Genomic DNA, 27,990 nt, shown 5'->3' on the forward strand with positions numbered 1-27,990 from the left:
CTGATAGTATAAATTTTAAAGGATTTTTTTTTTTAGGGATTTTCTTTAAAAAAGATGTTTTTGAAATGAAGAAATACAGTTTTTTACATTTTGTACATCCCTGTCCTCCACCCGTCTTCATTTACTGCTGCGGAAAGCCGATGCCACAGCTCATCCGTGTTTCAGCGAAGACACCAGAAGGTCACATAAAGTCTCTTCGTTGCAGGAGCCCCAAGTGAATGCAGTTCCAAGAGTAACTCCCAGGGTCCCTTCACTGCTCTCCCCAGTGCTCGCACCCCAGCGCTACCAGAGGGCTCAGAGTGGACAACAGCTGGCACAGCCACCGTCCGTCATGCCGGCCGACACGGCCCCGGGTCCCAGAGGGCCCCTGCTACGCCTGTTCGCCAGCGCCGCCTCCACTGGCCCCCGAGCCTTTGCCGGGGGCCTGGGCGTCTGAGAAGCGTGAGGCCTGCTTGGGCAGGCGGATGGGGACATAGATGTTGGACGCGCAGTGCTCCTTGAGGTACTCTCCTCCCTTCTCTTCATACTCCTTCCTGGTGATCCAGACCTCGTCATCATCCAGGTGATCCAAGGCCCAGTCCCGAGCGCCGTACCAAGCGTCCAGCACCGGGTTGGAGGCAAGCTGAACCTGAAACACAAACAGCGCTCAGCAGAGGGCTTGAGGAGTGAGGGTGCACAGGCGCGGCTGCAGGCCCCTCCGTGGCATCCCCAGAAACACACGCGCGGGACGGCCCCCACCCTCCAAACACGGCCGAGCCGAGACGCCGCGGACGTTCCGAGAGAGCACACAGGAGCGCAGGGCACACCAGACTCGACCTCCATCAGCGGTCGGCAGCTATTTTACAAACGCCAGGCCCGCGCTGGGTCAGAGAGGGCCCAGCTGCCCCGCCCCTGCTCCCGAGCTGTCCACAAGCGGAGGGCAGCGGAGGCTGATGCGAGGCGGCTCTAGCCTCGGCGGCAGACAAGCCTCAGGAGCGGAGACCGAAGAGCAGCACCTGGCGCGTTCTCCAGGACGCGGCCAGTGCTCTTTCCGCGGCCTAGTGTCACAGCGAGGCTGAGGTCAGCGGCCCCGTGGCAGCCCCTCGACGAGGCTGACCCGACCAGAGTGGGGAACAGCCTCTGTAGCTCGAATCGGGCTTCCAGCTTCCCGGAGTCTCTACCTGATTTCCCGCCTCCTTCCCCCCTCCCTCCCCCAACCCAGGAGCCTGGGGTTGGGATGGTGGGTTCAGAACTTTCTGAAGTAACAGGCAGGTGACACGGCGTGCGATCGGCAGGCACAGGTGGAGGCGGATGAAGCACATAAACACCAAAGTCAGGAGGCTGACGGACGGGGCTGCCGTGGGAGGGACTTGCGATAAGAGACCGCGAATAAACGCGGGTAACAAGGACCCTGCGCTCTGGCCAGAAACTCACTGAGAGACGAGAGCGCTAGCAGGGGGACACTCCTGGCACCGGCTGAGTACTGACAACCGGTGGCTTTTGTTATTACCAGTGAAAAAGCAGTCAGATACGCATATAACAATGGAATACGAAACAGCCATACAAAAGAGGCTTCGAACGTGTAGCTACTGACACAGCAGGTAATTTAAGAAGTTAAAAAAAAAAAATACAGGTCACAAAATAAGCCATCGACATTCTCTTTTTTTAGTTAAAATCATACACGTTTAAAAGTTCATGTAACTTTTAAAACACTACTACAGTTGGATTTAAAATGTTTTGCTGTTAAATAAGAAAAAACTGGGGCGCCCGGATGGCTCTGTCAGTTAAGCATCCGACTCTTGATTTAAGCTCAGGTCATAATCTCAGGGTCGTGAGGTCGGGCCTGGCGATGGACACGGAGCCTAATTAAGACTCCCTCACTCTCCCCCTCCCCTCCTTTTACACACTCTTTCTCTCTCTCTCAAAAGAAGAAAAGAGGAGGGAGGAAAGAGGGAGGAAGGAGAGAGAAAGAAGGGAGGAGGAAGGAAGAGAAGGGAAGAGAAGGGAAAAGAAGGGAAGAGGGGGGAAGAGGGAGGAGGAGGGAAGGGGAGGGAGGAGGAGGGAAGGGGAGGGAGGAGGAGGGGAGGGAGGAGGAGGAGAGGGGAGGGAGGAGGAGGAGAGGGGAGGGAAGGGGAGGGAGGAGGAGGAGAGGGGAGGGAAGGGGAGGGAGGAGGAGGGAAGGGGAGGGAGGAGGAGGGAAGGGGAGGGAGGAGGAGGGAAGGGGAGGGAGGAGGAGGGAAGGGGAGGGAGGAGGAGGGAGGAGGAGGGACGGGGAGGGACAAGGAGGGAGGAGAAAGAACCAAAAGAAACTTAAAGTATGCAAAAGTACACATTTAGGGTCTTAAATGGTTCATGTTTGAGCCACTGCTGAATACATAACCTAAATTTTGAAGATCAGGGGTAGTTCTGACATGACGCACACTTGTTACATCAGCAGCTGCAAAGGAGCAGGACAGGAGGAAGAGACGGAAGATGGGGTTGTGCCACAGGAGACCGAACCAGCTGACGGACAGCTGGAAGGGAGCCCTGGCAGCATTCCTACAACGAATGTTCACAGAGTAATTCACGGGAAAGGCTTTCACAAAGATCAAGACATAGAGCTTAAAAATCCAGTAATACGACGTGTGCTCAGTTCTGTCATCACAAGTCACGGCCACTGGCGCACACCCACACCCACCCTCTGCGCCACTACCCCCACGGTCTGGGCACCCCCACCCTTCCGAGGCCCTTAAATGCTGGTGTCATGTAAGGCCTAACCATGGACATCACCCAGCCTCCCAACAGTGCCCTCTAAAGACACGGTTACGCTAGGGGCTCTGCGTCCACCCTCCCGCCGCTCTCTCGAGCACTCGGCAGCTGGCTAGGAATCACTGCTTCCTGGACATTCCCCCGGAAACTCCACTCTACCCGCCGCAGGAGTGGAACTCCTTATCCACCCTCTGGCCTGCTCTCCCTCTCCCATTCCCCAGTCCAGCGGAGGTCATCTGTATCCCATCAGCTACCCAACTCAGAACCTGGGGGTTGTCTTGGGTCCCACCCTTCTGTCCCCAAATCTGGCCTGTTACTCAGCTCACCCCCCTCACCTCTGCCACATCAACGTCCCCCTGCTCTCTCCTGATGCCTGCTGCATGTTTCTGGCACAACTACCAATGACACCGAGCCAAGGCCTGGCACACGACAGTTCACAGGACAGTCCGTTCTTCCCTAATGCAGGCGGGCCTAGTAAGGCGTACAATTAAGGACAGGGAAGGCTTCTGGAGGAAGTGACGTGTAAGCCAGCCATGGGACACTGGACCGAGATGGAAAGAGCGTTCCAGGCAAAGGGACTGAGCAAGTGCAAATGCCCTGAGGCAAGAAAACATGGCTTACTGGGGAACAAAGTAGAGGGTGGCAGGGAGAGTGATTCAAGGTCAGATCACAGGAGACACTGCAGACTGTGGTGAGGAGTGAGGACTCCCCGTAAAGCCCAGGAGCTGCTGCCTAACTGTTCCCCTGCTTCCGATATTTCTCCTGATTCTCCCATTTTCCACAACAGTCAAAAGTATCTTCCTAAATTCAAACCGAAGGAAACAATTCCCATGCTTAGACTCCTTCTCGGTCCCATGTGGCCTAACAGTAACAACAGCTATGCAGGAAAGTGGACCCACAGGCCTGACTGCTTACGAGGCCGCCCCTGGCTGGCACCCGGGGACCTGGATTTCAGGAGACTCGTGAAAGCAGCTCAGTGCTCCCGATGTCTGAATGTGCTTTATGCTGAACACCTGCTTCCTTCTGTGAGTCTGGAATTTGGGTACGTGCCCGGCGGGGGTGCCTACACGATCAGCCCCCGGTGAAAACCTTGGACGCTGAGTCTCTCTCAAACTTCACTGGTTGGTGACATTCCACGTGAGTTGTCACAGCTCGTTGCTGGGGAGAATCCAGTGTGCCCTGTGTGACTTCACCGGGTGAGGACTCTGGGAGCTCGCACCTGCGTTCGTTCCCCTGCACTTCCCCCCGTGCACCTTTTCTCCTTACTGATTTTGCTTTGTTTCCTTTCCAGTCATAGCCAGGAGTATGATTATATGTGGGTTCCTGTGAGCCCTAGCCAATCATGGAACCTGGAATGATCCCAGGGAGCCCTCCCCTACCCCGCTGCCCCCTACAACAGTTAAGGTCTGAGTGTTCGTTTTGTGCAGGCCCTATGCTGAGCACTTGACCTGCACCAGCACACTGAATCCTGCAAACCGGAGGTAGGATTACCTCTTTGTACCAGGGAGAAAACAAAGGCGTGGCAAAATTCAGTAATGGAGATGATGGAGTAGGGACCAAAGCCCAAAACCCACGCCGTGACTATGTAATACATCATGCAGCACAGGGGACCAAGGCCAGCCTCTCAGCAGGACGCGTGGGCTCTGCATGGCTCTCCACCACACCCCTCTCCACTCCTCTTTAGCAGCCCAATGCTCCAGCCACGCTCAGCTGCAGCTTACGCCCTCAGCCGGCCTCGGGCCCCTGAGCCTTTGCTCACGCTGATCCCGGTCTGCAATGTTCCCTCCATCCCACCCCTCTCCAGTGTCTATATGGAAAACACCTCCTCATCCTAGGAAGAACTCATTTCCATGGAGCCTTTCCTGACCTCCAAGACTGACTGGTGCCCAAGCCTGAACGTCCATCATGTTCTGGGCTATCATGGCCTATTTAGTCAGCTGCTGTCCCTCTGGTAGCAAGTTCCTTGCAGCTAAGGGCCGTGTCTAGGACCTGTCGGCATCTGCAAGGTGCCTGGTCCTCGATGGGGGCTCAGACCATGTTTCTCAATGATCAGAGATTCACTAGATACGTTATGGGACATCCACACCATAGAATAAAAATTTAAAAAAATAGTACTTTGGAAGAATGACATCAGGAAACGCTCATGGTGGGTTAAAGAAATGTAGGTTACAAGACAGGTTACCCTCAAGTATAGAGAATCTGTGAAAGAGAAGCTTTGCCTGTAGAATAAGGGATGGGTGAAGAGAATGACTATTCTTAGTGGGTACTGACTGTATTCTCTGAATTTTATTAGATTGTATGTCTTTTTTCAGTTAAAAAAAAAAAAGAGAGAGAAATATTAAAAACATGATTCCCATTCTGCTTTAACAATTCAACGTATATCAAAGACCAGAAGGAAAGCCACAAAAATGTTAACAGTGGATATTTGTGGATGATGGAATTAGAAAGTAATTTTCCTCCTCTAAACTACTGTTTATTACTTCTGCTATCAGAAAACACTAATGCTATTTACGAAACAGCCGGTTACATAAACAACCAGTACCTTAAAAGAAGACTGAAAGGGCCTCATCTCCAACAGCTCCTTCTCGATTCTACCTTTCATCCCAGGGTACATCATGTTCCCACCGGTGAGGAAAACGTTCTGAACCAGCATGTCCTGAACGTCCTTGGAGTACCTAGGAGAGAGACAGTTCCTTCCGGTATACTCCTACCAACTTGAAGCTCAGGGGAGAATGCAGATGTAGAAATATAAACCCTTGGCACAAAAAAGAAAACATCTGCACAGAAAGTGTTTAAAAAAACAAAAAAACACCTGGCATTTTTCACTTACAACTTTATAGAATTCATTTCCTTAGCAGGATTAGAAGTTTTGTGCCTTGACACGTTTTTTAAAAAGTGACTTTACGGAGGACTGATTTACAAACGTTTTGATGAGGTCTGATAAATCTATACATCCTAGTAACTATCACAAGATACAGAACAGTTCCATCACCCCAAAAAGCCCATCTTTCTACCTATGTGCTTATTTAAAAAAAAAAATAAAAAATATAATAGCTTCATCTTATACATGTTCAAGCACTTTCTCGTTACGACAAAGCTTAAAGCCACTCCAACAAAGTGGCTACAATAGTTTCCTTCCTTGCCAGGTGACAGTTTTCACCCTGTTTCAACCAAGGCGGCCAGAGTACTACAAATCATGCTCTCGGCTTGTCCAGCTTGAACTATGAAAACTCGCACTGCAGGAAAACACCTGTAGAAATGGGATGGGAGGAGCATTTTACAGAACTGCAAACTCTTAAATACAATGTCTGCAAGGAGGAAAAAACTTTTATAGGCTCTGCACATATTTAGGGCACTTAAAAATCGCTCATCTTCAATAACGTCAAAGTTTATACGAAAACCAACGCACATATGTTATTGTTGCTGAAACATAAAAGAATTTCTTAAAGCTCCTCAAATCAACTGAGCATTTACATGTTCAGAAAAGAATTACAGAGTCCTTCCTCTGTGCCGGGGCTGAGGAGAGACAAAGAATACCATCTGAGCACAGCAAGTCAATGAAAAGGAGGACATGAGGCACATTTTCAAATGCCCGACCCATCTCCTCTATCATTCAGTGCAAAATCCAAGGAAACAGTTCTGGTAAATCTAAGGCAAAGAAGGACCAGCCTCACCTGTCCAGGATGTACTGAAGGGTCTCTGCGACCCCCGCCTGCTCTTCCCCGATGAGAGACGGCTGGAAGATAATTTCTGGAGCCCGAATTCTTTCTGTCCCAACAAACAGCTGATGATAGGCTGCCAAGTTAAACACGGGCTTTAAAAACCCAAGGTTTAGAAGATATTTTTAGGCCACAGTGACAAACATTCCAGTTGCCAGTTCCCTCAAACCGCACTTCTTATTCCAACATAGCTTCTGTCCTTTGTTCGTGCCAGAACAACCTCTCCCCAGCTCTCCTGATACACTAATTCCATTTTCTACCTTTCTTTCACTTCTGAATCACAAATACCTACAACTTTGCATCATGAAATGGTCCCTGCGTTGCAAGAAAAGAGACCTCAAGAAGAGCAGCAGCGGGAAGTTTCCTCCCAGGTGAGCCTCAGACTCGGGTCAGTCTGTCTGGTTGCCATTGCAATGACAGAAACGTAGGCCCAAATGAGGATTAAGCACAATGACACTGGCTTAAATGTATATGAAACCATAGGGCACCTGGATGACTCAGTCTTTAAGTGGTTAAGCGTCTGACCCTTGGTTTCGGCTCAGGTCATGATCTCGAGGTTCGTGAGCTCGAGCCCTGTGTCAGGCTCTGTGCTAACAGCGCGGGGCCTGCTGGGGATTTTCTCTCTCTCTCTCTCTCTCTCTCTCTCTCTCTCTCCGCCCCTCTCTCTGCCCCTCCCCTACTCATGCTCGCTCTCTCTCTCTCTCAAAATAAATAGACTTTAAAACAAAAATAAAATAAATTAAACCACTAAAGCTAGTCTTTAAGTCTAAACTTCTCAATTACTTGCCTAAATGTTTCTGCCAAGCAGACTGTTTCCCACAGGTTCACAGATCTTAGTGCGGGAACCCCATTAACCAGGAAAAGTTTTGACTGCAGAAGTTGTAAGCATTAGTACCCCCACCTCCCGCCTTCCTAGAAAATACAACAGGAATTTTTTTTTTAAACATTCCTAAACAAGCAGACTAGACCAGACTGGTCATTTATGTCAACAGTTTCAAAGCAGAAACATGGTGCAGGTTATCGGAGCCCAACCTGGACAGTGGCGACTGGCTTCTCCACCTCAGGGGTTTCCTCTGAAAACAAGGGTTCAAAATCATTGATGCTTTCCACGTCTTCCAGAGTCGGCTCGAGCTGCTCCAGGTCAGGGGTCTAAGGACAGAACAAACAGGACGAAACAGCACCTGTAACTTCAGGCCTTCACTCTACCAGTTCACCGTCACGGACAAGAATTGGTGTTTCGCTCCATGTCCTAAAAGTTGATATAAAAACGATGAAAATTTTCTAGACTGTTGAAAGAAAAAAAAAAAAAAAAAAAGAGGAAGACAAGTGAACACAAGGATTAAAACCCTAAAAAGTCAGGAACAGGCTTTGCTCCTGTCCCCTACCTCACACAAACCTCAACAGCCCCCCGACCCCACCTTCTCTCTGAAGCCCTGCGGTGGGGCTGCTCAAACGGGACCCAGGGGAGGGCAGGCACACACCGCACGCACAATTCGGGGGGCCAGGGTGCAAGAGTTGGCATCCCACAAAGTGGCCCAGACATCAGCAAAATTAAATAAATCTCTTATATGCTTAATAAATACAACTGCCAACACTAATGGGGTTAACAGCCAGTCCCTTAACAGTCAGTCCACTGGGCTGGAGACGTGACTAAGAGGCCCCGAGGTGACAGCTTCGGAACTGTGGCGCCCCACACAACAGGCTTTCCTCTTCAGCCACAGGGAACCTGGGTGGAGCCTACGCATGCTGGCACCGCTCCCAATAGAAGGTTCAGGGCCCACCGTAACTTGGACCCGGACAAGGAATCTGGGCAGCGGTAGTGCGGTTCTAGATGACATCTCTAGCCATCTGTGGTTCTGCCACGTGAAAGGCAGAGGAGTTTTACCTCTGGACTCAAGGGGGAGAAGTTACAGGAAAAAATGCTGTGTCGCCTTCCTTGAAAAAGGGTTCTAACAGTGACAGCTGCTATAGAAAGGACTGTCTCACAAGGTGTCTTGGGAGGGTGCAAGCTGACTCAATACTGCCCGCCTGGCATGCCTGAGGGGAGGTCCCTGCGTTGAGTAAGTGTCCTGTGAGCCTGTCCTTACCCTTGGACATACCCCAACATATGTAAACTAGCAACATAACTCACAACACTTACACATACTTCTTTAGAACACGGCCACATATACTCAAAGGTACACTAGCATCCAAATTCACTCTTAAACAATGCTCTTCAACACTCATCCAGCAAACACATACCAGAACAGTCACGTGCATATACAGCTTCTAGAACGAGGTACAATGAATCCTAAGTTCTATTCAATATAGATGATTCTACCATATTTAAGGGGAGGGTAAACCTTGGAAAGGACGAGGACACTTCTTCCCTTGAGATTAGAGAACAGGAAGAGAGGGACTGGTTTGGAAATAGGTGATTTAAGGAGGGAAGAAGGTGGGCTGGGAGGCAAGAATCTAAGCACCTCACCCTCAGTGAAGGAGGCAAGAGCCATCCGAATACTGCATCCAATCCGGGAGCAGGGAACATGCTCCTTGCACGATCCCCCTGAAGAGACGACTACTACCCTTCCCGAGTGGGGAAACGGGCTCAGCAGGTGAAATGACTTGCCCAGGATCACGTGACACTAGGAAGTGGGGGAAACTTGGCCTAAGACAGATGGCTCACTCCAAAGTCCTCGCTCTGCCTCCAGCTGAAATTCCATACATCATGAATCTGAGTGTGACAGGACAGCCGGGCTCGCGGAGTACGGAAAACATCTACCTGAGGTCACGGTGAATGAATGAGAACCCAGGATTTTACATGCAGCAGCAAGGCCAGCAGAGTGAATGACAGACAGGCTTCTCCGCCCCAGTGGGGGCCGCAGAACGTGTGTGAAGGAACGCTCCCCCCGCAGGTCTGCGGTCTCGAATCTGCAAGACTCTCATCTTCCAGAAAGGAGCCCCAACCCGGGAGCGCCTGTGCCTGTTCCGGCTCGGCACTAAGTTCAGGGGTCCCAAGAGAGGGTCAGATACAGATCATGAAAATTCCCTCTCACTGGGTGGCTTGTGGATGATGAGCCACCAGGAGCAGTGGCCTGTTGCAGAAAAGAGATGAGGCTTTGAGATCACATGGATCCCGCTCTGAATGGCAAAGATTTACTTAAGGTCACAGCGGCGCAGTCTGAGGCCTCGTCCTCCTCTGTAAGCAGGGCACGACCCTAGGGCAGCGGTGGGCCGAGAAGAGAACAGTTAGTTCGTCCTTCTCTTTTAGCCAGACACTCACTTTGGCCCCTTAAATAACTGTTATAACAGGCTGGAGACACACAGATGGCACCTGTGGATTTAAAATAACTACAGGATGGGGCGCCTGGGTGGCGCAGTCGGTTGGGCGTCCGACTTCAGCCAGGTCACGATCTCGCACTCTGTGAGTTCGAGCCCCGCGTCAGGCTCTGGGCTGATGGCTCAGAGCCTGGAGCCTGTTTCCGATTCTGTGTCTCCCTCTCTCTCTGCCCCTCCCCCGTTCATGCTCTGTCTCTCTCTGTCCCAAAAATAAATAAATGTTGAAAAAAAAAAAAAAATTTTTAAAATAACTACAGGCAAAACCTATGGACCCCGGCCCCCAAATGACGAGTGAATGAGCTCCAGGGAGCTCTCACCTACCTCCCGCTCTACTCCCCACACCTCCGTCGTCCTCTTCTCCATCCCAACCTCCACTCCTCTGACCTCTCTGACCTCCCGGTGACGAGCTCCCCTGTGCACGCACACCTCCCTCCACCCACCCGGAGCCCGATCACAACTGCCACCCCCACCCCTACTCTATCCGCTCTGCTGCTCCAGCGGCCACTCTAGAAGCCTAAAGGTCACCACCCGGCGCTCTTTGCACTTCTGCTCCGGGGTAGACTGTACTTCTCGAAGACGCTCACAGTATTTTCCATCCCACATGCTCTTCCTTAATGGGACTTCGACACTCCCCATGAAGAGGTGGGTTCTATTTCCTCCCCTTGAATCTTATTAGGGACCCGTGAGGCTCCAACCAACACAGTATGGTGGAAGCAGTGTCACGTGCATTCCAATGTGATGTCATAAAAGGCCACACAGCCTCCTTCCCCTTGACCTCTTGAAACATTCGCGCTCTGGCTGCTCTCCCTTGGGGAGCTCCCACCTGGAAGCCAGCTGCCATGCTGAAAAGCCCAAGGCACACGTTCAGGCCACGTGTAGGTGCTCAGGTCCACCCTCCCGCTGACACAGCACATCCCTAGCCCAGGTGCCAGTGACGTGAAAAACCCTCTGGGGTCCCAGTCCCCAGCTATCCAAGCCTTCGCAGCGGAGGCCCCAGGTGGGCGTCACGGAGCAGAGATCCCTGCTACACTCTCTCTGGACCCCTGACCCGTCAAACTTGGAAGCACAACACAATGGTCATCATTTCACGCTGCTAAGTGTGGAGTGGTTTTCCACACGACGGCAGGTGAGGGAAATGCGCTCCCGGTGGGCAGGAGTGAGAAAGCCGCAGGCCGCCACGGCCGGGCCTGTCGTCCTCTTGAGCTTCCCTGTGCATCCCCCGGGGCAGGGTCTTCAGCCTCTCCCAGCACTTCTCCTCGGCCCCTCTGGCCACTACTCGCGGTCCTCGGCAGATGGCCTCCTGCACTTCAGAAAGCCCACTGCCCACCTACCTCCATCCCACCCCTTCACCTCTTCCCCGGCCCTTTCACGCTCCTGCGCCCTCCCAGGTGGAGCCTACCACCCACCGCCTTACATGTCTCCCGTCCCCCCCGCTGCTCTCTTCTAACTGCTCTTCCTCAGTCTCTTCCCCCAGCTTTTCCTCCACCCCAGGGCCCCTAAGCAGTGGACCCGGGCATCCTTCTTCTCTCACTCCCCATGCGATTCCAGGTCCCTCCGTGGCTGGATCCTGGCAAGTTCCACCTGAAGTCCCACTGAGACTTTAAAGACAAGGTGCTCAACCCCAAGGCTGCCTCCACCCACCGCCTTTCAGGATGGCCTCTGTGTGGCCAGAGTGAACCTGCAACCGGACTGCTTGGGTCTGAAGATGGGCGGCACTACCTCCGGCTGCACAGCCTCGGGCAGACTCCTTCACCCCTGCGCCCCAGCTGCCTCATCTGTCAGGTGGAAATACGATAGTACTTACCCAACCGCAAAGATTCATCAAGACCACACCTGCAGAAGTGCTCATGGTCTGGCACACGTCACACGTTCTATTATCAGCAACTGCCACTCCTGTCACCACTGCCCCTACATGGCACCAAGATCCCTGGATGCTACCTTTTTATGTTTATTTATTTTGAGAGAGAGAGAGAGAGCACGCACGTGCATGCGTGAGCGGGGAGGGGCAGAAAAAGAGGGAGAGAGAATCTCAAGCAGGCTCCATGCTGGCAGCACAGAGCCTGACGTGGGGCTCGATCTCATGAACCCATGAGATCATGACCTGAGCCGAAATCAAGAATCGGACGCTTAACCGACTGAGCCCCCCAGGTACCCGGCCGCTACCTGTGAAGTGTCTCCCGCACCCGCCATACCCATGGCTACTCTCCCACCCCCCATGAGCTTTCTCCCAGATTACCACACACATTTCTACCCTGCTTCCCGCCTCCAGCCTCCCCTCTCTCCAAACCCATCATCCTAACTGCCAGCAGTTATCTTCCTAACATCAAGTCTCCTTGTATTAGTTCCTTGCCGGACATCCTCCGAAGGCTCTGTCGGAAGGATAATACCCAGGCTGACTGATAAGGACCTCTGTAGGCTGCCCCCCCCCCCACTTCCCTGCTTCATCACCCACACTGCACACCAAACCTACCGGGCTCCCTTGCACACGTGCTTCCTGGCATCGAACTGTCTCCGTCTATAATGTCCTTCCCTCCTCATCTGCTACCTACTGAAATCATATCATCTTCCAGGCCCCAGCTCAAATATCCCAAGACTTTCTTAAAACTTCATCAGGGACACCTGGGTGGCTCAGTTGGTTAAGTGTCGGACTCTTGATTTCGGCTCAGGTCATGATCTCACCGTTCATGAGATCAAGCTCCACACTGGGCTCTGTGCTGACAGCACGCTGCCTGCCTGGGATTCTCTCTCTCTGTCTCTCTCTCTCCCTCTCTCTCTCAAAATAAATAAATAAATATTTAAAAAACAAAACAAAACAAACTTCACCTAAATTCCCACACCATCTGCCAGCACACCAGATAAGCTTTATTACAGTCAACTAAGTGTGATTCGATAGCCCTATTTTTTTAGGTACGAAAGAATGCAAGAACCGTGCATCTGCCAGGGACACAGAGTCCCTGGCATACCATGCCTACCACTGAGCGGTCAGCCCCTGGGAGATACCCTCAAATTTTCCTGGAACAGAGGATTATAAAATGTTCGAGTTTCAAAAGGCTTCTTCAGCTACAGCAAAAATATCATCATCCACCTTCACCTAGCTACATTCAAAAGCATGCTACCTTAAAGATAACTTCTAAGCTTCGCTAAAAATGATAAAAAGAGGGGCACCTGGGTGGCTCAGCTGGTCGAGCGTCCGACTTCAGCTCAGGCCATGATCTCACGTTCCGTGGGTTTGAGCCCCACATCAGGCTCGCTGCTGTCAGCCGGGAGCACAGAGCCCGCTTCAGATCCTCTGTCTGCCCCTCCCTCGCTTGTGCTCTCTCAAAGATAAATAATTAAAAAAATAAAACGATACGAAGATATTTTACTTATCCAAATTCATACGATTCACGGAGAAACAAAGCTAGTAATTTCAGAGCGGACGACGGGCCTCCAACAGAGAACAGATTTCTCTACCGTGGCTGGCTTCTCTCCCTCTAGGGTTTGCCAGGGTCTCCACACGTATTGTGTGGCGTTCAGGAACACAAATAGGCATTCTTTTGGAACTGAACTGAACGACAGTTTGCCAAAGCACATCACAGAAGATGCAGCATGTTCCCTGGAACAGTCTTGATTGCGTGGCATAAGAACAAGCAGGGGCCAGCTCTCATCTTGGCTAATCAGGCAAGAGAACCTTCTATATTAAGCTCATTGTGCTCTCCAACAAGCGATGTGCTCTAGAACTGTGCGCCCCCTCCTGACGGAAAGCCAACATCCTCTACTTCAAATACTTCATTAGGAATGCTGACAAAGCCTACTCCTTTACAACACCCTCATCAGAATATCTGCAGAACAGCAAGGGCTGGAATGGACTGGTCTGTGGGGACAAATGGATTTTAGAAAACACTGTAAGTTAAAAATTTTGCTGAATTAATCCAATACGGCATGACTGCTTGGATGGCATTTCAATATGAGCTCTGATTCCACATAAATCCATTCTCTCCATTCTAAAAGAATTACATGGTTGGAAAACACTACAAATACTTTTTGAGAACCAGCCAGCCAGTGATGCGGTCACATGGGACATATATCCCACGAAAGTTACGTAATCGACCCTAATCACTAACGATCACCTTCAATAAATGCTGACTGACCCTCATAGCTTTGGGTACAGATCAACTCATCAAATTTGTTGTATACAGAGAAACTAAAGTCCAACATCTCAAAATCTCCCCAAGCCCAGAGAGAGCGAGAATACATATCCCCAGAGCACAGAACAAAGTAGGGACTTAATTAATACCTGCTAAATGCATGAAAGAGGGGCTGAATCACAGCATGTAACAAATGCAGAAAAATCAACAAACAGAAGGAAAAACTAGGTCTCCAACTGCTCAGGAATCACATTTTACAGTCATTTGGGCTTTTCATCTTATAATTTTTTTTTTTTTAATGTGTGTTTTTTATTTTTGACAGACAGACAGCACGAGCAGGGGAGGGGCGGACAGAAGGAGAGACACAGAATCCAAAGCAGGCTCCAGGCTCCCAGCTGTTAGCACAGAACCCAACATGGGGTTCAAACTCACAAACTCACAAACCGTGAGATCATGACCTGAGCTGAAGTCAGATGCTTAACGGATTGAACCACCCAGGCTTTTCATTTTAAATTTGAAATCCCTTGCCCACCTGCCAGTGGCTCAGCAACACGTCTGTGGTATAAAGATGCTGATGTCCTGTCAGGCATGACAAAAACTGAATATGGGTGAATAAACAACAAAGGCAACACGGGTCTGGATCCCAGTAAATAGCTGAGATCTGAAGCACAACCAGAAAACTCTCAGAGAGGGGAACTAGGAAGGCCCCAATGGGTGCTGTGAGGCTGACCTGGGACGCCATGCCAGACTAGGACCTCAGCCATCCAGGGAACCATGTCTAGGAAGGTTGACGTGGGGTCTGCTCTATCTGATACACATGCCCTAGCCAGCTGCTGGCCTCCGGGAGTCTCAGCTGTGGGAGAGCTGGAGCTGGAGGCTGAGCACAGCAAGTATGTGAGTGAGCCTCCAGCTGAGAGCTGGAATCTAAAGAACAGGCTCCCCACTGAGCCAAAGACAGCTCCCAAGTCACTGGCAAGTAACCACACCACCCTGCACCAAACTGGATTTTTCCATTTCTAAAAGTATAGGTTTTAGAATTTAAAGAAAGTTGACTTAAAAACAAAAACCACCAGGGCACCCAAGTGGCTCAGTCAGTTAAGCCTGACTTCGGCTCAGGCCATGATCTCACAGTTCATGAGTTCAGGCCCCATGCTGGCCTCTGTGCTGACCCTCGGAGCCTGGAGCCTGCTTTGGATTCTATGTCTCCCTCTCTCTCTGCCCCTCCCCTGCTTATTCTCTCTCCCTTTCTCTTTCTCTCTCAAAAATAAATATTAAAACTAAAACAAAACCCACCAAGCTAGCCTGGTTAATCCTGGTCCAGAAGTGCCACAAGGCAATGAACAAGTCCTTTGTTTTAGAACTCTAGAGCTGACAGATTCAGGAACAATGCACACACTTATTAACACTCTCCTCCAGTTTTTTTTTCTTTAAAAAAAATTTTTTTAACGTTTATTTATTTTTGAAGGAGAGAGAGACAGAGTGTGAGTGGGAGAGGGGCAGAGAGAGAGGGAAACATAGAATCTGAAGCAGGCTCCAGGCTGTGAACTGGCAGCACAGAGCCCGACGTGGGGCTCGAACTCACAAACCGCGAGATCATGACCTGAGCCAAAGTTGGACGCTTAACCAACTGAGCCGCCCAGGCGCCCCCTACTCTCCTCCAGTTCTAAAGACAGGCAACCAGCTACTGATTTCGGTGCTACTGTGCAGCACCCAGGGCCCCATCTCAGCCCTGCCACCTGACCTTAGGTCACCTCAACACTAAGAGTCCACTGGCAGGGACACAAAAAGGGTAAGACAGAGATCAAATGGCTTATTCAGTTTTAGTAATAAAAGGCTGATCTTAAATCAACCCACAGATACCTTATTGAGCACGTCTACCAGTTCCTGTAAAAAATCCATCAACTATTACAAAGCACGATCTCCAACAGTAGGGGGCGTCAAGACAGAAAGGAAGTAAGTGAAGTATCAACCACAATATATTTAAGTAAACATCAGAAAAAAGTGGAAGGGACTGCAAATAACCATCGGAGGAGAAGGTTCAGGTTCAAGAGGGCCCCACACGACCAGTCCGCGAAGGCTCTTCCTACCCTACATGCAGAGTTCTCCCGCCCAAGGGGGCCAGAGGTCCACAGGGTGAAATCTCTCAGGTCAGAACTTCAGTCGGCACGCATGTCCCCACAGACGGCACTCCCCACATCGCTTTCCCAAGTCTGGTCACACCTCTTTATGCCAGCCTCCTCAAGACACTCCTCCCGTCCCCAGGAAGGGCTGTCCTCTCTAAATGACCCTACGGGACCCTCCTCCCAAGGCCCTTGGTACCTCTGGCTTGCTGTCCACCACATCCACCTCGAGGGTGACTTCTGCTTGAAGGATTTTCTGCTTAGCCTGCTCCACGGCCGAGCTGAGCTTCTGTATGTAGGACTGCAGCTCTTCTGGGGAGTCCATGTTCAGCTCTATCAGAGCCTTGTGAAACTGATCCATCTGGCCATCCTCTAGAAGTTCCTGAAACCAGAGCGGTCACAATTCACTTCAAAGACGTCAGTGCGCTCACAAACAGGAAGGAGAGAGAAGCAGCTTAGAAGCCGAACAGAGAGAAACTACAGCCGGAGGGGGCTCCCAGAACACTCGGAGCCTGCGCCTCCACAAAATCTCACCTCCCACCGGAGCTCCACACCCCACCCTCCTCCCCAGCTGTCTCTAGGCTGCATCGCGTCAGGGCCTCAGCACCACCTGATTCGGAAAAACTAATCTATGGTGACAGAGGTCAGAAATGTTACCTTTTGAGTGGGGTGGGAAGGTAACTGGCTAAGAGGGGACATGCTGGAGGTGCTCTGGATGGCAGACACATGGGGTGTTCCACGTTGTGAAAATCCATCGAGCTATATACACATGCTTAAGACTTGTGCACTTTGTAGTATGTGTGCTACGTTTCAATCAAAAAGTTGTAAAACGGGATGCCTGGTTGGCCCAGTCAGTTAAGCATCCGACTCCTGGTTTCAGGTCATGATGTTGCGGGTTCATGAGTTCGAGCCCCGCATTGGGCCCCGTGCTGACAGCGTGGAGCCCGCTTGGGATTCTCAGTCTCCCTTTCTCTCTGTCCCTCCCCAACTCGCCTGCACATTCACGCGCTCTCTCTCTCTCTCCAAAAAATAAATAAACTTTAAAAAGAAGTTATGAAACAAAGGAGATTATAAGGCCAAAGTAAATGAGTGAGGCCAAGTCCAGAGACACCTGCTGCCGTGTACCGGGTACAGGCCCCCCATGCTGAGCCTACACCGGAGCCCCTCGCGGGACCCGCCAGCACCTGCACGCAGAGCAGTCTGTCCAGCCGCTCCTGGTCCAGCTGTAGCTTCTCCTCCCGCCGGCGGGCATTGAGCTCCTGCAGGCGCCGCAGCTGCTGCTGCCGCCGTTCCTGCTTCTCCTCGGAGCTCAGAGTGCTGCCCAGGAGCTTGCTGGAAAACGGGAGCTGCATCTTGTGGACGTTGTTTTCGTAATAATCAGGGCACCGCCATTTCTGCAGTTCTTCGGAGAAATCATTTTGAAGTTATGAAATGGAAACAGTATTAGCAGAGAAATCAGAAAGGCGATACCAGGGTTCTGGATCCGGGGAAGATGGAGAAGGCACAATCCACCCAATTTCTGAATCCACCCGGTCAACAAAATGCAGCTGTAACACCTGAACATAAGGCCCACCGATCCTTCTCAAAGAACTGTCGAGTAAAGGGGGAGCCTGGGTGGCTCAGTCGGTTAAGTGGCTGACTTTGGCTCAGGTCATGATCTTGCAGTTGGTGAGTTCGAGCCTCATGTTGGGCTCTGTGCTGACAGCTCAGAGCCTGGAGCCTGCTTGGGATCCTGTGTCTCCCTCTCTCTCTGACACTCCCCGTCCTGCACTCACACTCTGTGTCTGTCTCAAAAATAAATACACATTAAAAAAAAAAAAAAAAAAAAAAAAAAAAAAACTGTCGAATACAGTTCGCCAGACAGAAATGACACCAGAAGGAAATTCAGAACATTGGGAATGAAGGAAGAGCAATAGAAAGGACAAAAATCTGGTTCAACATGATAGGCTAGCCTCCTCCTGAGTTCTTTAAAGTTATGTTTGACAATTCCAAGTAAAAAACCATCACAGGTCCGCTGGGTTTCCCTTGTGTGTAGATGTGATCCATAGGACAACCCAACATAAAAGAGGAAGGCTAAAGGGGCCTCTGGGGTGCTAACATTTCCACATTCCACCTGAAGTCGCAAAACACAGATTCTAAGAACACCATGAAAAGTCTATCTACTGTAATCCCAGGGCAACCATTAAAAAACTACATAGAACGATACGGTAAAAACACAACGGATAAATTAAAATGCCAGTACCAAAAAAAGTTTTAAATACTCTAACCCAAAAGAGGGCAGGAGAAAGAAACAGGAACAACAAAGAGAAGGAACACCAGAAAACAAGTAATAAAATGGTATAACTAAATTCAACATAGAATTAATTTTAAATGATCTTGGGGTGCCTGGGTGGCTTAGTCAGTAAAAGTGTCTGACTCTTGACTTGGGCTCGGGCCCCCATCTCAGGTCATGAGATCAAGTTCTGCGTCCACACTCAGTGTGGAGCCTGCTTGGGATTCCCTCCCCCCTTCTAAGTCCCTCTCCCAAGTGTGGGTGAGCACACAGGCTCTCTCAAAAAATTAAAAAAAAAAAAAAAGGTCTTAACATACTAATTAAAAGATAGAGACTGACATAACAGATTTTAAAAAGACAGCTACTGAACTCACTTTGGGTATAATGGTATAAGTAGACTAAACGATGGGAAGGCAATTCCATGCAAGCACGCATCAAAAGAAAGTTGGAGTGGCTATATTAATGTCCAAGCAGACTTCAAAGCCAAGAAAACTGCAAGGCATAAAAAAAGATACTGTATAATGATAAAAGGTAAATTTGTCAAGATGATGTAAGAAACCTAAATATGTACCTAACCAAAGTGCTTTAGATACTTGAAAGCATAAACTGACAGAAATGAAAGGAGAAATAAAAAAATCTACAAATCATCCCTTGAGACTTCGAAACTCTTAATACTCAACAGAGCTAGTGGATGGAAAAGGAACAGGGACACCGAAGAGCTGAGCAGCACCACGAACTAGCGTGCCCAAGCGACGTCACAGAATACTCTGCCCAACAGCAGAGTTCATGTTCTTTCCAAGCATGAATGGGACAATCCCCAAAGAGACCGTGCCTGGGCCATGAAACAAACCTTCACGAGCTCACCTGATATTTGACCATAACGAAACTAAGCCAGAAATAAATCGCAAAAATATAACAGGAATATCTCCAAATACTTGGATATATAACAACACATTTGTTTTTCTTTTTCTTTTTTTTTTTTTTTACTTTCCGCTTTCCACATCAACTATTTTTTAAAATATCAAATTGGACTTAACCCCTAAAACCTAAAGATTGTTTTTATTCTAATTCTACTAGAGTTAATATACAGTGTCACACTGGTTTCAGGCGTCCGATATAGTGATTCAGCACATCCATACATCACCCGGTGCTCAGCCCAAGTGCACGCCTTCATACCATCACCTATTTCACCCATCCCCCACCCCCTCCCCTCTGGAAACAATCAATTTGTTCTCTAGAGTTAAGAGTCTGTGTCTCAGTTTGCCCTCCTCTCTTTTTTCCCTTTGCTCATTTGCTTTCTTAATTTCCACATATGAGTAAAATCACACAATCTTTGTCTTTCCCTGATTGACTTATTTCACTCGGCATTCTACTCTCTAGCTCCATCCATGTCGTTGCAAATGACAAGATTTCATTCACTTTTATGGCTAAAAGTTTCTATGTATGCCACATCTTCTTTATCCATTCATCTATCAGTGGACATTTGGGCTGCTTCCATAATTTGGCTATTGTTAAATAATGCTGCTATAAACACAGGGGTGTATGTATCCCTTTGAATTAGTGTTTTTCTATTTTTTGGGTAAATACCTAGTAGTGTAACTGCTGGATCGTAGGGTAGTTCTATTTTTAGCTTTCTGAGGAACCTCCATACTGTTTTCCACAGTGGCTGCACCAGTTTGCATTCCCACCAACAGTGTAAGAGGCTTCCTTTCTCTCCACATCCTCACCAACACTTGTTCTTGTGTTGTTGATTTTGGCCATTCTGACAGGTACGAGGTGATATCTCTCTGTGGTTTTGATTTGCATTTCCCCGAGGATGAGTGATGTTGAGCATCTTTTCACGCGTCTGTTGGCCCTCTGGATGTCTTCTTGTGGAGAAAGGTCTGTTCATGTCTTCTGCCCTCTTCTTCATTTTAAAAACCTTACACAAATCACCCTTCTCATTCAAATATATAAAATCAAACAAAAATTATATAAATCTTTTCATTTTAACAGAAATGAACAAACTGAAATCGCTTCTAAAGAATCCTGTGTGGATAACGTAAGACATGACTCACTTTGTAAAAGAGACTTAAACATGAAAAGCAACTATTTTATTTTTTTTTATTTTAGAGAGTCATGTGAATGGGGGAAGGGGCAGAGGGAGAAGGAGAGAGAGAATCTTAAGTAGGCTCCATGCTGAGCCACTCCACATGTGACTGGATCCCACGACCAGGAGATCATGACCTGAGCCAAGATCAAGAGTCAGATGTTTAACCAAATGAGCCACCCAGGAACCCTGAGAAACAATTATTTTAAGTTATATTCATTCGAATTAACATTATAGAACACATTCAACTTCCGTGGCGCGTGGGTGGCTCGGTTGGTTCAGCGTCCAGCTCTTGACCTCAGCTCAGGTTATGATCTTATGTTTGTGGGATTGAGCCCTGCGTTGGGCTCCATGCTGACAGTGTGGAGCCTGCTTGGGATTCTCTCTCTCTCTCTCTCTCTCTCTCTCTCTCTCTCTCTCTCTCTCTCTCTCTCTCTCTGCCTCTCTCTGCCTCTCTCCCAACTTGCACTCTCTTTCTCTCAAAATAAATAAACTTAAAAAAAAAAATTCATCTTCATTGAATACTTAAGAAAATTCTGCCCATTTTTAAATTGGATTATTTGTGCTTTGGGTGTTGCCTTGTATCAGTTCTTTATATAATTTGGATACTAACCCTTTTTCAGATATGTCATTTGCAAATATCTTCTCCCATTCAGTGGGTGGTTTTTTAGTTTTGATTGTTTTCTTCTCTGTGCAGAAGCTTTTTATTTTGATGTACTCCCAATAAAACAATACATTTCCAAATAATCTATGGTTCATAAAAAGAAGTCTTGAGGGGAATAAGAAAATATCTGAACTCGGGGTGCTTGGGTGGCTCAGTCAGTTGAGCATCTGACTCTTCACTGTGGCTCAGGTCAAGATCCCAGCATCATGGGATCGAGCCGTGCACTGGGCCGAATACTGAGCGTGGAGCCTGAAGATTCTGTCTCTCTCTCTCTCTCTGTCTCTCTCTCCTTCTGCCCCTCTCCCCTAGTTGTCCTTTCTCTCTCAAATTAAAAAAAAGAAAGAAAATACCTGAACTCAGTAAAAATGAAAATATAACAAGATCTGTAGAATGCAGACAAAGCAATGCTGAAAGGGAAATTTTGCAGCATTAAATGCTTATATTACAAGAAGAATGATCTTGGGGGCACCTGTGTGGCTCAGTCTGTTAAACATCTGACTTCAGCTCATGTCATGATCTCATGGTTCCTGAGTTCGAGCCCCTCATCGGGCTCTGTGCTGACAGCTCAGAGCCTGGAGCCTGTTTGGGATTCTGTGTCTCCCTCGCTCTCTGCCCCTCCCCCACTTGAGCTCTATCTCTCTCTCTCTCAAGAATAAACATTAAAAAAAAATTTTTTTAGGGGCACCTGGGTGGCTCAGTCAGTTAAGCATCCAACTTCAGCTCAGGTCATGATCTCACAGTTTGTGAGTTCAAGCCCCGCATCGGGCTCTGTGCTGACAGCTCAGAGCCTGGAGCCTGCTTCTGAATCTGTGTCTCCCTCCCCCTCTCCCCCTCCCCGACTCACACTGTCTCTCAAAAATAAACATTAAAAAAAAAAAAGCAAGAAAAAAGAAAACTACAGATCAACATCCCTCATGAATATAGACATAAAACCCCACAAAATATTACCAAATCAAATCCAGAAACATATAAAAAGACAAATATACATGAACAAGTGGCATCTACCGCCCCCAAATCAATGCTAGTTCAATATCCAAAAAGCAATCATTATAATCTCCCATATGAATAGTCCAAAGCAGAAACACCATAGGATCATATCAACTGGTGCAGAAAAAAAAAAACATTCAAAATTCACTCATGATAAAAATGCTCACTAAAACTAGGAACAGAAGGCAATATCCTCAGCTTGATAAAGGACATCTGTAAAACACTTCAAGCCAACATCATATACTTAATAGTGAAAGACTATGTCCCCCCACCAGGCCAAAAATAGGAACTGGGAACAAGAAAAGGATGCCCACTATCACCACTCCTATTCAACACTGTACTGGAAGTCCAGCCAGTAAAATAAGAAAAAGAGAAAGAAAGGCAAACAGATTGCAAAGGAAGAGACAAAACTGTTCCTATTCACAGGTGACATGTCTATGTGGAAAGTCCCAAGGAATCTACAAAAGACTAAAAATAAATAAATTTAACAAGGTCAACACATAAAAATTAATTGCACTTCTAAACACGAACAATGAGCCGCCGGAAAGTGAAATAAAAAAGCAAAAACTTAGACACAGATCTAACCGAACATGTATAGGATCTGTATGTCAAAAACTACAAAATGCTGATGAAAGAAATCAATGAAGGCCGAGGTCAATGGAAAGACCTACTATGTTCACGGAGTAGAAGATCCAGCATCGTACAAAATGTCACTTCTCCCCAATCTACATTTAATGTTACATCTCGACTTAATATTATGTTTAGGTTTATATTAAAAATGCTGTTGTTTCATATCCCACCTGATCTATAGATTTCATATACTTTCAATCAAAATCCCAAAAGAACATTTTTGTAGACATGAAGAAGCTAATCCTAACTTTTTTTTTTTTTTAAGTAGGCTCCACGGGAGCCCAACTTGGGGCTTGAAACTCACGACTCTGGGATCAAGAGTCAGACACTCAACTGACTGAGCCACCCAGGCACCCTCATAATCCTAATGTTGATACGGGAAGGCAAAGGAACTCAAATAGCCAAAACCATTTTGAAAAAAAAAAAAAAAACAAAAAACCTACAGATGTAAGTTACCAGTTTATTGAATAGTTTAAGTAAATACCAAAAGGAAAAGGGGATGCTAATGAGAGTAAAAAGTGAGCAAGAGAGTCATCCTGGAAACGATTTAAGGAACACCCTGAACACAGACAATATCTAAAAGCCTCAAGCAGGGACGCCTGGGTGGCTCGGTGGGTTAAGCATCTGACTCTTGATTTCACCAGGTCATGATCTCACGGTTCACGAGGTCCGAGCCCTGCACCTGGCTCTGCACCAACAGCATGGAGCCTGCTTGGGATTCTCTCCCCCTCTCTTTTTGCCCTTCCCCAACTCATGCTTGCTCACACACTCTCAAAAATAATCAACAGTTTTTAAAAACTCTTTGAAAAAATTATAAATAAATAAATGCCACAAACAGAGGCCGTCTCCGTTACCTGCCACATAATCTTCAGCAACGTAGCTGTGCTCGTGCAGGATCTCCTCCATGCGGCTGAGAGTGATGGCTGCCAGATGCCCAGGGTATTTCAGCTGCAGGAGACGCTGGAGGTAGCCAGCTGCTTGGCTTCCTCCCAGATTGATGCGTTTGCAGTTTTTAGCATCTAACCTATAAGCAAGGAATGGAAAAGAGCACTGAAATTTGCGGCAACATGGGAGAAAGGACAGGGAACACTTCGTGGGGGGTTCGGGGGGAGGGTGACAATGCAGATGAACGAGGAAGAGACAGAGCAGCCGGGGGAACAGAAAACTTTAGAGATGAAGGGACTCTGAAGTTCCCTCGATTCAGCCTCTGACTCAGTGCAGGAATTCCTAGTCCACACCCAGACACGTGGCATCTAACTTCTGGCAAGGGTGTCACAAGGAAACAAGGTTCAACGGGAAGAATATGTACTCTGAAGTCAGACCCTTATGTGGCTCGTCATGCATTTCTCAAACTGTGGTCCTGGTAGAATTAGCTGGGGGAAATGTTAAACATGCCAATTCCCGGGACTCATTTGCTTTGGGGTAGGGCTGGGAGTATGCATTTTATTTAACAAGCTCTCTAGGTAAGTCTAACATGGGCTAGAGTTTGAGAACCCTCCCCTGGACACTCCACTTCTGCTGATGCATACACATTAAGTAACCACGTACATACTGGCTTACTGTAACCTCCTGAAAGGACCAGGTCCCTTCCACATCTTGTGAAGGGGAAGAGAAATCAGAATAGCCTCTTTCTTAATGTGAGAAAGGGTAGCAGGACACTAGGATCTTGCCGCAATTACAAAGTTTTTGCTATATCACGCTTCACCAGCAGATGCCAGCATAGAACAGGACAGGCTCCAATGTGATCGTTTCTTTTTTTTTTTTTTTTTAATTTTTTTTTTCAACGTTTTTTATTTATTTTTGGGACAGAGAGAGACAGAGCATGAACGGGGGAGAGGCAGAGAGAGAGGGAGACGCAGAATCGGAAACAGGCTCCAGGCTCCGAGCCATCAGCCCAGAGCCTGACGCGGGGCTCGAACTCACGGACCGCGAGATCGTGACCTGGCTGAAGTCGGACGCTTAACCGACTGCGCCACCCAGGCGCCCCTCCAATGTGATCGTTTCTTAACTTTCAGGTAAAACACTTTTCTCTCAATACTTTTCTGTGCATTCTGTTTACATAAAATAAAAAAAATTCCAAATATAAGGAGTGTTTGGTAATGTGTAAAATAAATACTTCTATCTTCATAAATGTTTGTAGAAACTTCAAGAGAAATTACCACTATAGGTCTCAATAAATTCAACATTTATTTTGACTTAAATACTCAGACTCTTTTACAGTTCCCGAAGTGCCATCACCTACATTTATCTCACTTCCTCCTCAGAGTAACCCTGGAAAATTAGTTTTTCCCAATTTTACATGTTGAGAAGAGGCCAAGTGGAGAGGGTAAATAACCTCATCCTCAGCAGGGCCACAAACCCAGGCATTTAACTCCAAAGCCAGGGCTCTGCTCCCTACTTCCCCTCTGTATGCAATAAGAAACCTTCTCCCGAGAGCACGATGCTGGCCTAGTCTCTTCTCCAACAATGAAAGCCCAACTATAAAATGAAAACTGGTCTAAAAATGACAGAAACTGGGGCACCTGGGTGGTTTAGTCAGTTAAGGTCTGACTTCAGCTTAGGTCAGGATCTCACAGTTCATGGGTTCGAGCCCCACATCAGGCTCTGCACTGATAGCATGGAGTCTGCTTTGGATTTGTCTCTCCGTCTCTCTCTGCCCCTCTCTCCACCTCAAAATAAATAAGTAAATACATAAGTAAATACATATATATATATATATATATATATATATATATATATATATTTTTTTTTTTTTTTTTTTTTTTTTTTTTTTTTTTTTTTAATGAGAGAAACTACCCTCACCTTTTATCCAACTTGGAAATATTTAATAAGTATCTATATTATGTGCCAGGCACTGTACCTGAAAAGTACTAACCAACTGTGATTAAAGAGCTTTAAATTAAAAAATAACCTTTTTCTCTTTTTTTTTTTAAATTTTAGAGAGAGCATGAGTGGAGGAGAGGTGCGGCGGGGAGAGAGAGAGAGAAAGAATCTTAAGCAGGCCCCACACTCAGTGTGAAACCTGATGTGGGGCTTGGTCCTACAACCCTGGGGTCGTGACTGACCTGAAAACCCAGAACCTCCCCCCCTAAAAAAAATAACCCCTCAATAAAAAAGTGACTCCAGAACAGAAAGGCCATTTAAATTATTCAAATAATTTCTTCAAAACGTTTTTTTATGGGCACCTGCTACTTGCAGGTGATTATCTTGCCATAATCAAAATAGTAAAATTCTACAATTATGGAGTTGGACTTCGAAGACCATCTACAACAACTCCCTCCAGGTTGGAAGGTGAAGTGACTTACCTGAAGTCACACAGTGAAGTATGTCAGAGCCAAGGCCAGAGGCTAGTTCCCAGTACAATACTTGGTCTTTCCACCCCACCTTTAAGGTGGGCACCCAACAAATGTTTCCTGAATGTTTCTCCAGTGCCCTAAGTGCTACTCACCTCCCATCTAAGATGGGTAAAATATGGGTACACTGGTAACCAGATGAAATGATGAGCCCGCTGGAAATCAAGTTCTTTGGCTTATTGTGGTAGAAGCTGAAGAGGCTGTCTATTCCATAGGCAACCTTAGGAATCCCATAGCACTCGAAAAGAAGCTCGGACATCATTTGTCGAGAATACAGCGGGTTGCACACAGCTTCCGTCAAAACTATGGGATGATCAACACAGCCCTACTTTGAAAGAAAAGACAGAACAGACCACTGATAAAAGAATACTCTTCCTAAAGAATAAAAGAAACCAAAGGCCTACTGTAAAGACTGAATTTGCTTTCGGTCTTCAAACACCTGGCCAGAAGCAACCGTAAAACGCTCATCTCTACTGGAGGTTGTTTTTGGAAAATATGAAAGTACGGTCAATCGAAAGTTGTTAAGTGAAGCCCCAACCAGACTGTCAGCAAATCATATTGGCTCGATCTTCAAAATACCTCCAGAATCAAATTGCTTCTTGCCACATCCCCCTCCCCTGACCTTCACCTTAGTCACCATCATCACTCACTTGGGTGACTGCAATGGTCTCCTAACTGGTCTCCTGATTCTACCCTATGACCCATGCCAGTCCATTCTTCATACAGCAGCTACGGCGGGCCTTCTGGAGCATACGTCATGTCCCTCCTCCGCTCAACACCCTGCAATGGCTCCTCGTTACACTCCGAGTAAAAGCCTATAAGGTGTGTGATTTGCCCCTCATCACTTGTGACTTCCTCTCCACTTACTACTCTCCTCTCACTCTGGCTGCTCTCACTTAGGATTAGGGCACACTTCTCCCTCAGGGCCTTTTCACTGGCTGTGCCCTCTGTTTGGAATACTATTCCCTCAGATATTCCCATGGCTTGCTCCCTCAATCACCTCCTTCAATCCTTGCTTGAACATCCCCTTCTCCCTGAGTCCTACCCTGACCATCCGAAAAGACGTGAACCGCCCCCCCTCCTCCTATCATGCCACAGAATCTACTAGTTAATTCTATTGTTTATTGGCTGCCTTTTCATACTAGAATATGAATGTCTTTCCATTCTAGCTCCATAGCGTAAGTAACTTGGTGTTACATTCACGGATGTATTCCAAACGCCTGGAAAAAAGTGCCTGACACAGAGTAGGTAGGTGCTCAATGAATGAATTTATCAACGAATGAGCACCTATGCCCGAAGGTATGCTGCAAGAGAAAAGGACCGTTGTTTAGTCCACTGCTATTTCCCAAGAGCCCAGCATAGGACTTAAACGCGTTGGGCGCTTAAGATTTGCTCGACAGACGAAAGGAATGGCTAAATGACAATGAGAGCTAGAGTTACCGTGGTGACTACGACCTCTCAGCGAAATGCGCGGGCACAAGACCTCACCCCTCCCCTCAAGCCCAACCCACCTCCCCCTCGCTTCACCTGTGAGGAGACACCCAGGTGCTGGAAGCTGTAGTCAAGCAGCAGCTCCTGCAGCTCCAGGTTGACCGGTACGTTGCGGTCGAAGGGCGAGCGCAGCATCCAGCGCAGCGGCTCCAGGCTGCCAAGCGCGTTGCCCACCTGCGGGCCCGCTCCGCCCCGAGCCCCGCCACGCCCGCGGGCGCACACAGCGCGGAACTGCAGGCGCGGCTCGGGGCCCGGGTCCGGCCCGGGGCATGCCCAGCCGGCGCGGGCCTGGAACGACCCGTTGTCCAGCACCAGTGGCACTGGCAGTGGCCCGTGTGCCTCCGGGCCGGCCTCCAGCACTGGGTCTGGAGCGGCGCGGGCATCGCGGAACGGGAACACATTCGCCACCGGTCCGGCCGCACTGGCCGCGGCCATCTTGGAGCGCGCGCGCTGTGCCCGCCCCTTGCCGCAACGTCCGCCCAAACGACGCGAA

The 27,990-nt window shown here is 48.2% G+C and overlaps 1 protein-coding gene and 1 long non-coding RNA gene across 3 annotated transcripts; both read right to left on the reverse strand.

The window, feature by feature from the left end:
* Positions 1-20: 20 nt before the first annotated feature.
* Positions 21-27,985, reverse strand: ACTR5 (actin related protein 5). Its single transcript, XM_007077797.2, has 9 exons — positions 27,534-27,985; positions 26,102-26,331; positions 23,508-23,677; positions 17,196-17,413; positions 16,211-16,393; positions 7,479-7,595; positions 6,402-6,541; positions 5,270-5,402; positions 21-628 (listed from the first exon to the last, which is right to left on the reverse strand). Exons 1-9 carry the CDS (start codon positions 27,930-27,932, stop codon positions 371-373), a joined length of 1,848 nt encoding a protein of 615 aa, XP_007077859.2. The 5' UTR covers positions 27,933-27,985; the 3' UTR covers positions 21-370.
* Positions 7,615-10,373, reverse strand: LOC122237201. 2 transcript variants are annotated; one of them, XR_006215475.1, is made up of 3 exons: positions 10,086-10,373; positions 8,914-9,070; positions 7,615-7,695 (listed from the first exon to the last, which is right to left on the reverse strand). It is a non-coding gene; the product is annotated as an uncharacterized LOC122237201 (long non-coding RNA). The 2 variants fall into 2 exon arrangements; XR_006215474.1 differs by having other exon boundaries at positions 7,652-7,732.
* Positions 27,986-27,990: the final 5 nt, after the last annotated feature.

This window comes from Panthera tigris, chromosome A3 (assembly GCF_018350195.1).
Source record: "Panthera tigris isolate Pti1 chromosome A3, P.tigris_Pti1_mat1.1, whole genome shotgun sequence".
Classification (NCBI taxonomy): domain Eukaryota; kingdom Metazoa; phylum Chordata; class Mammalia; order Carnivora; family Felidae; genus Panthera; species Panthera tigris.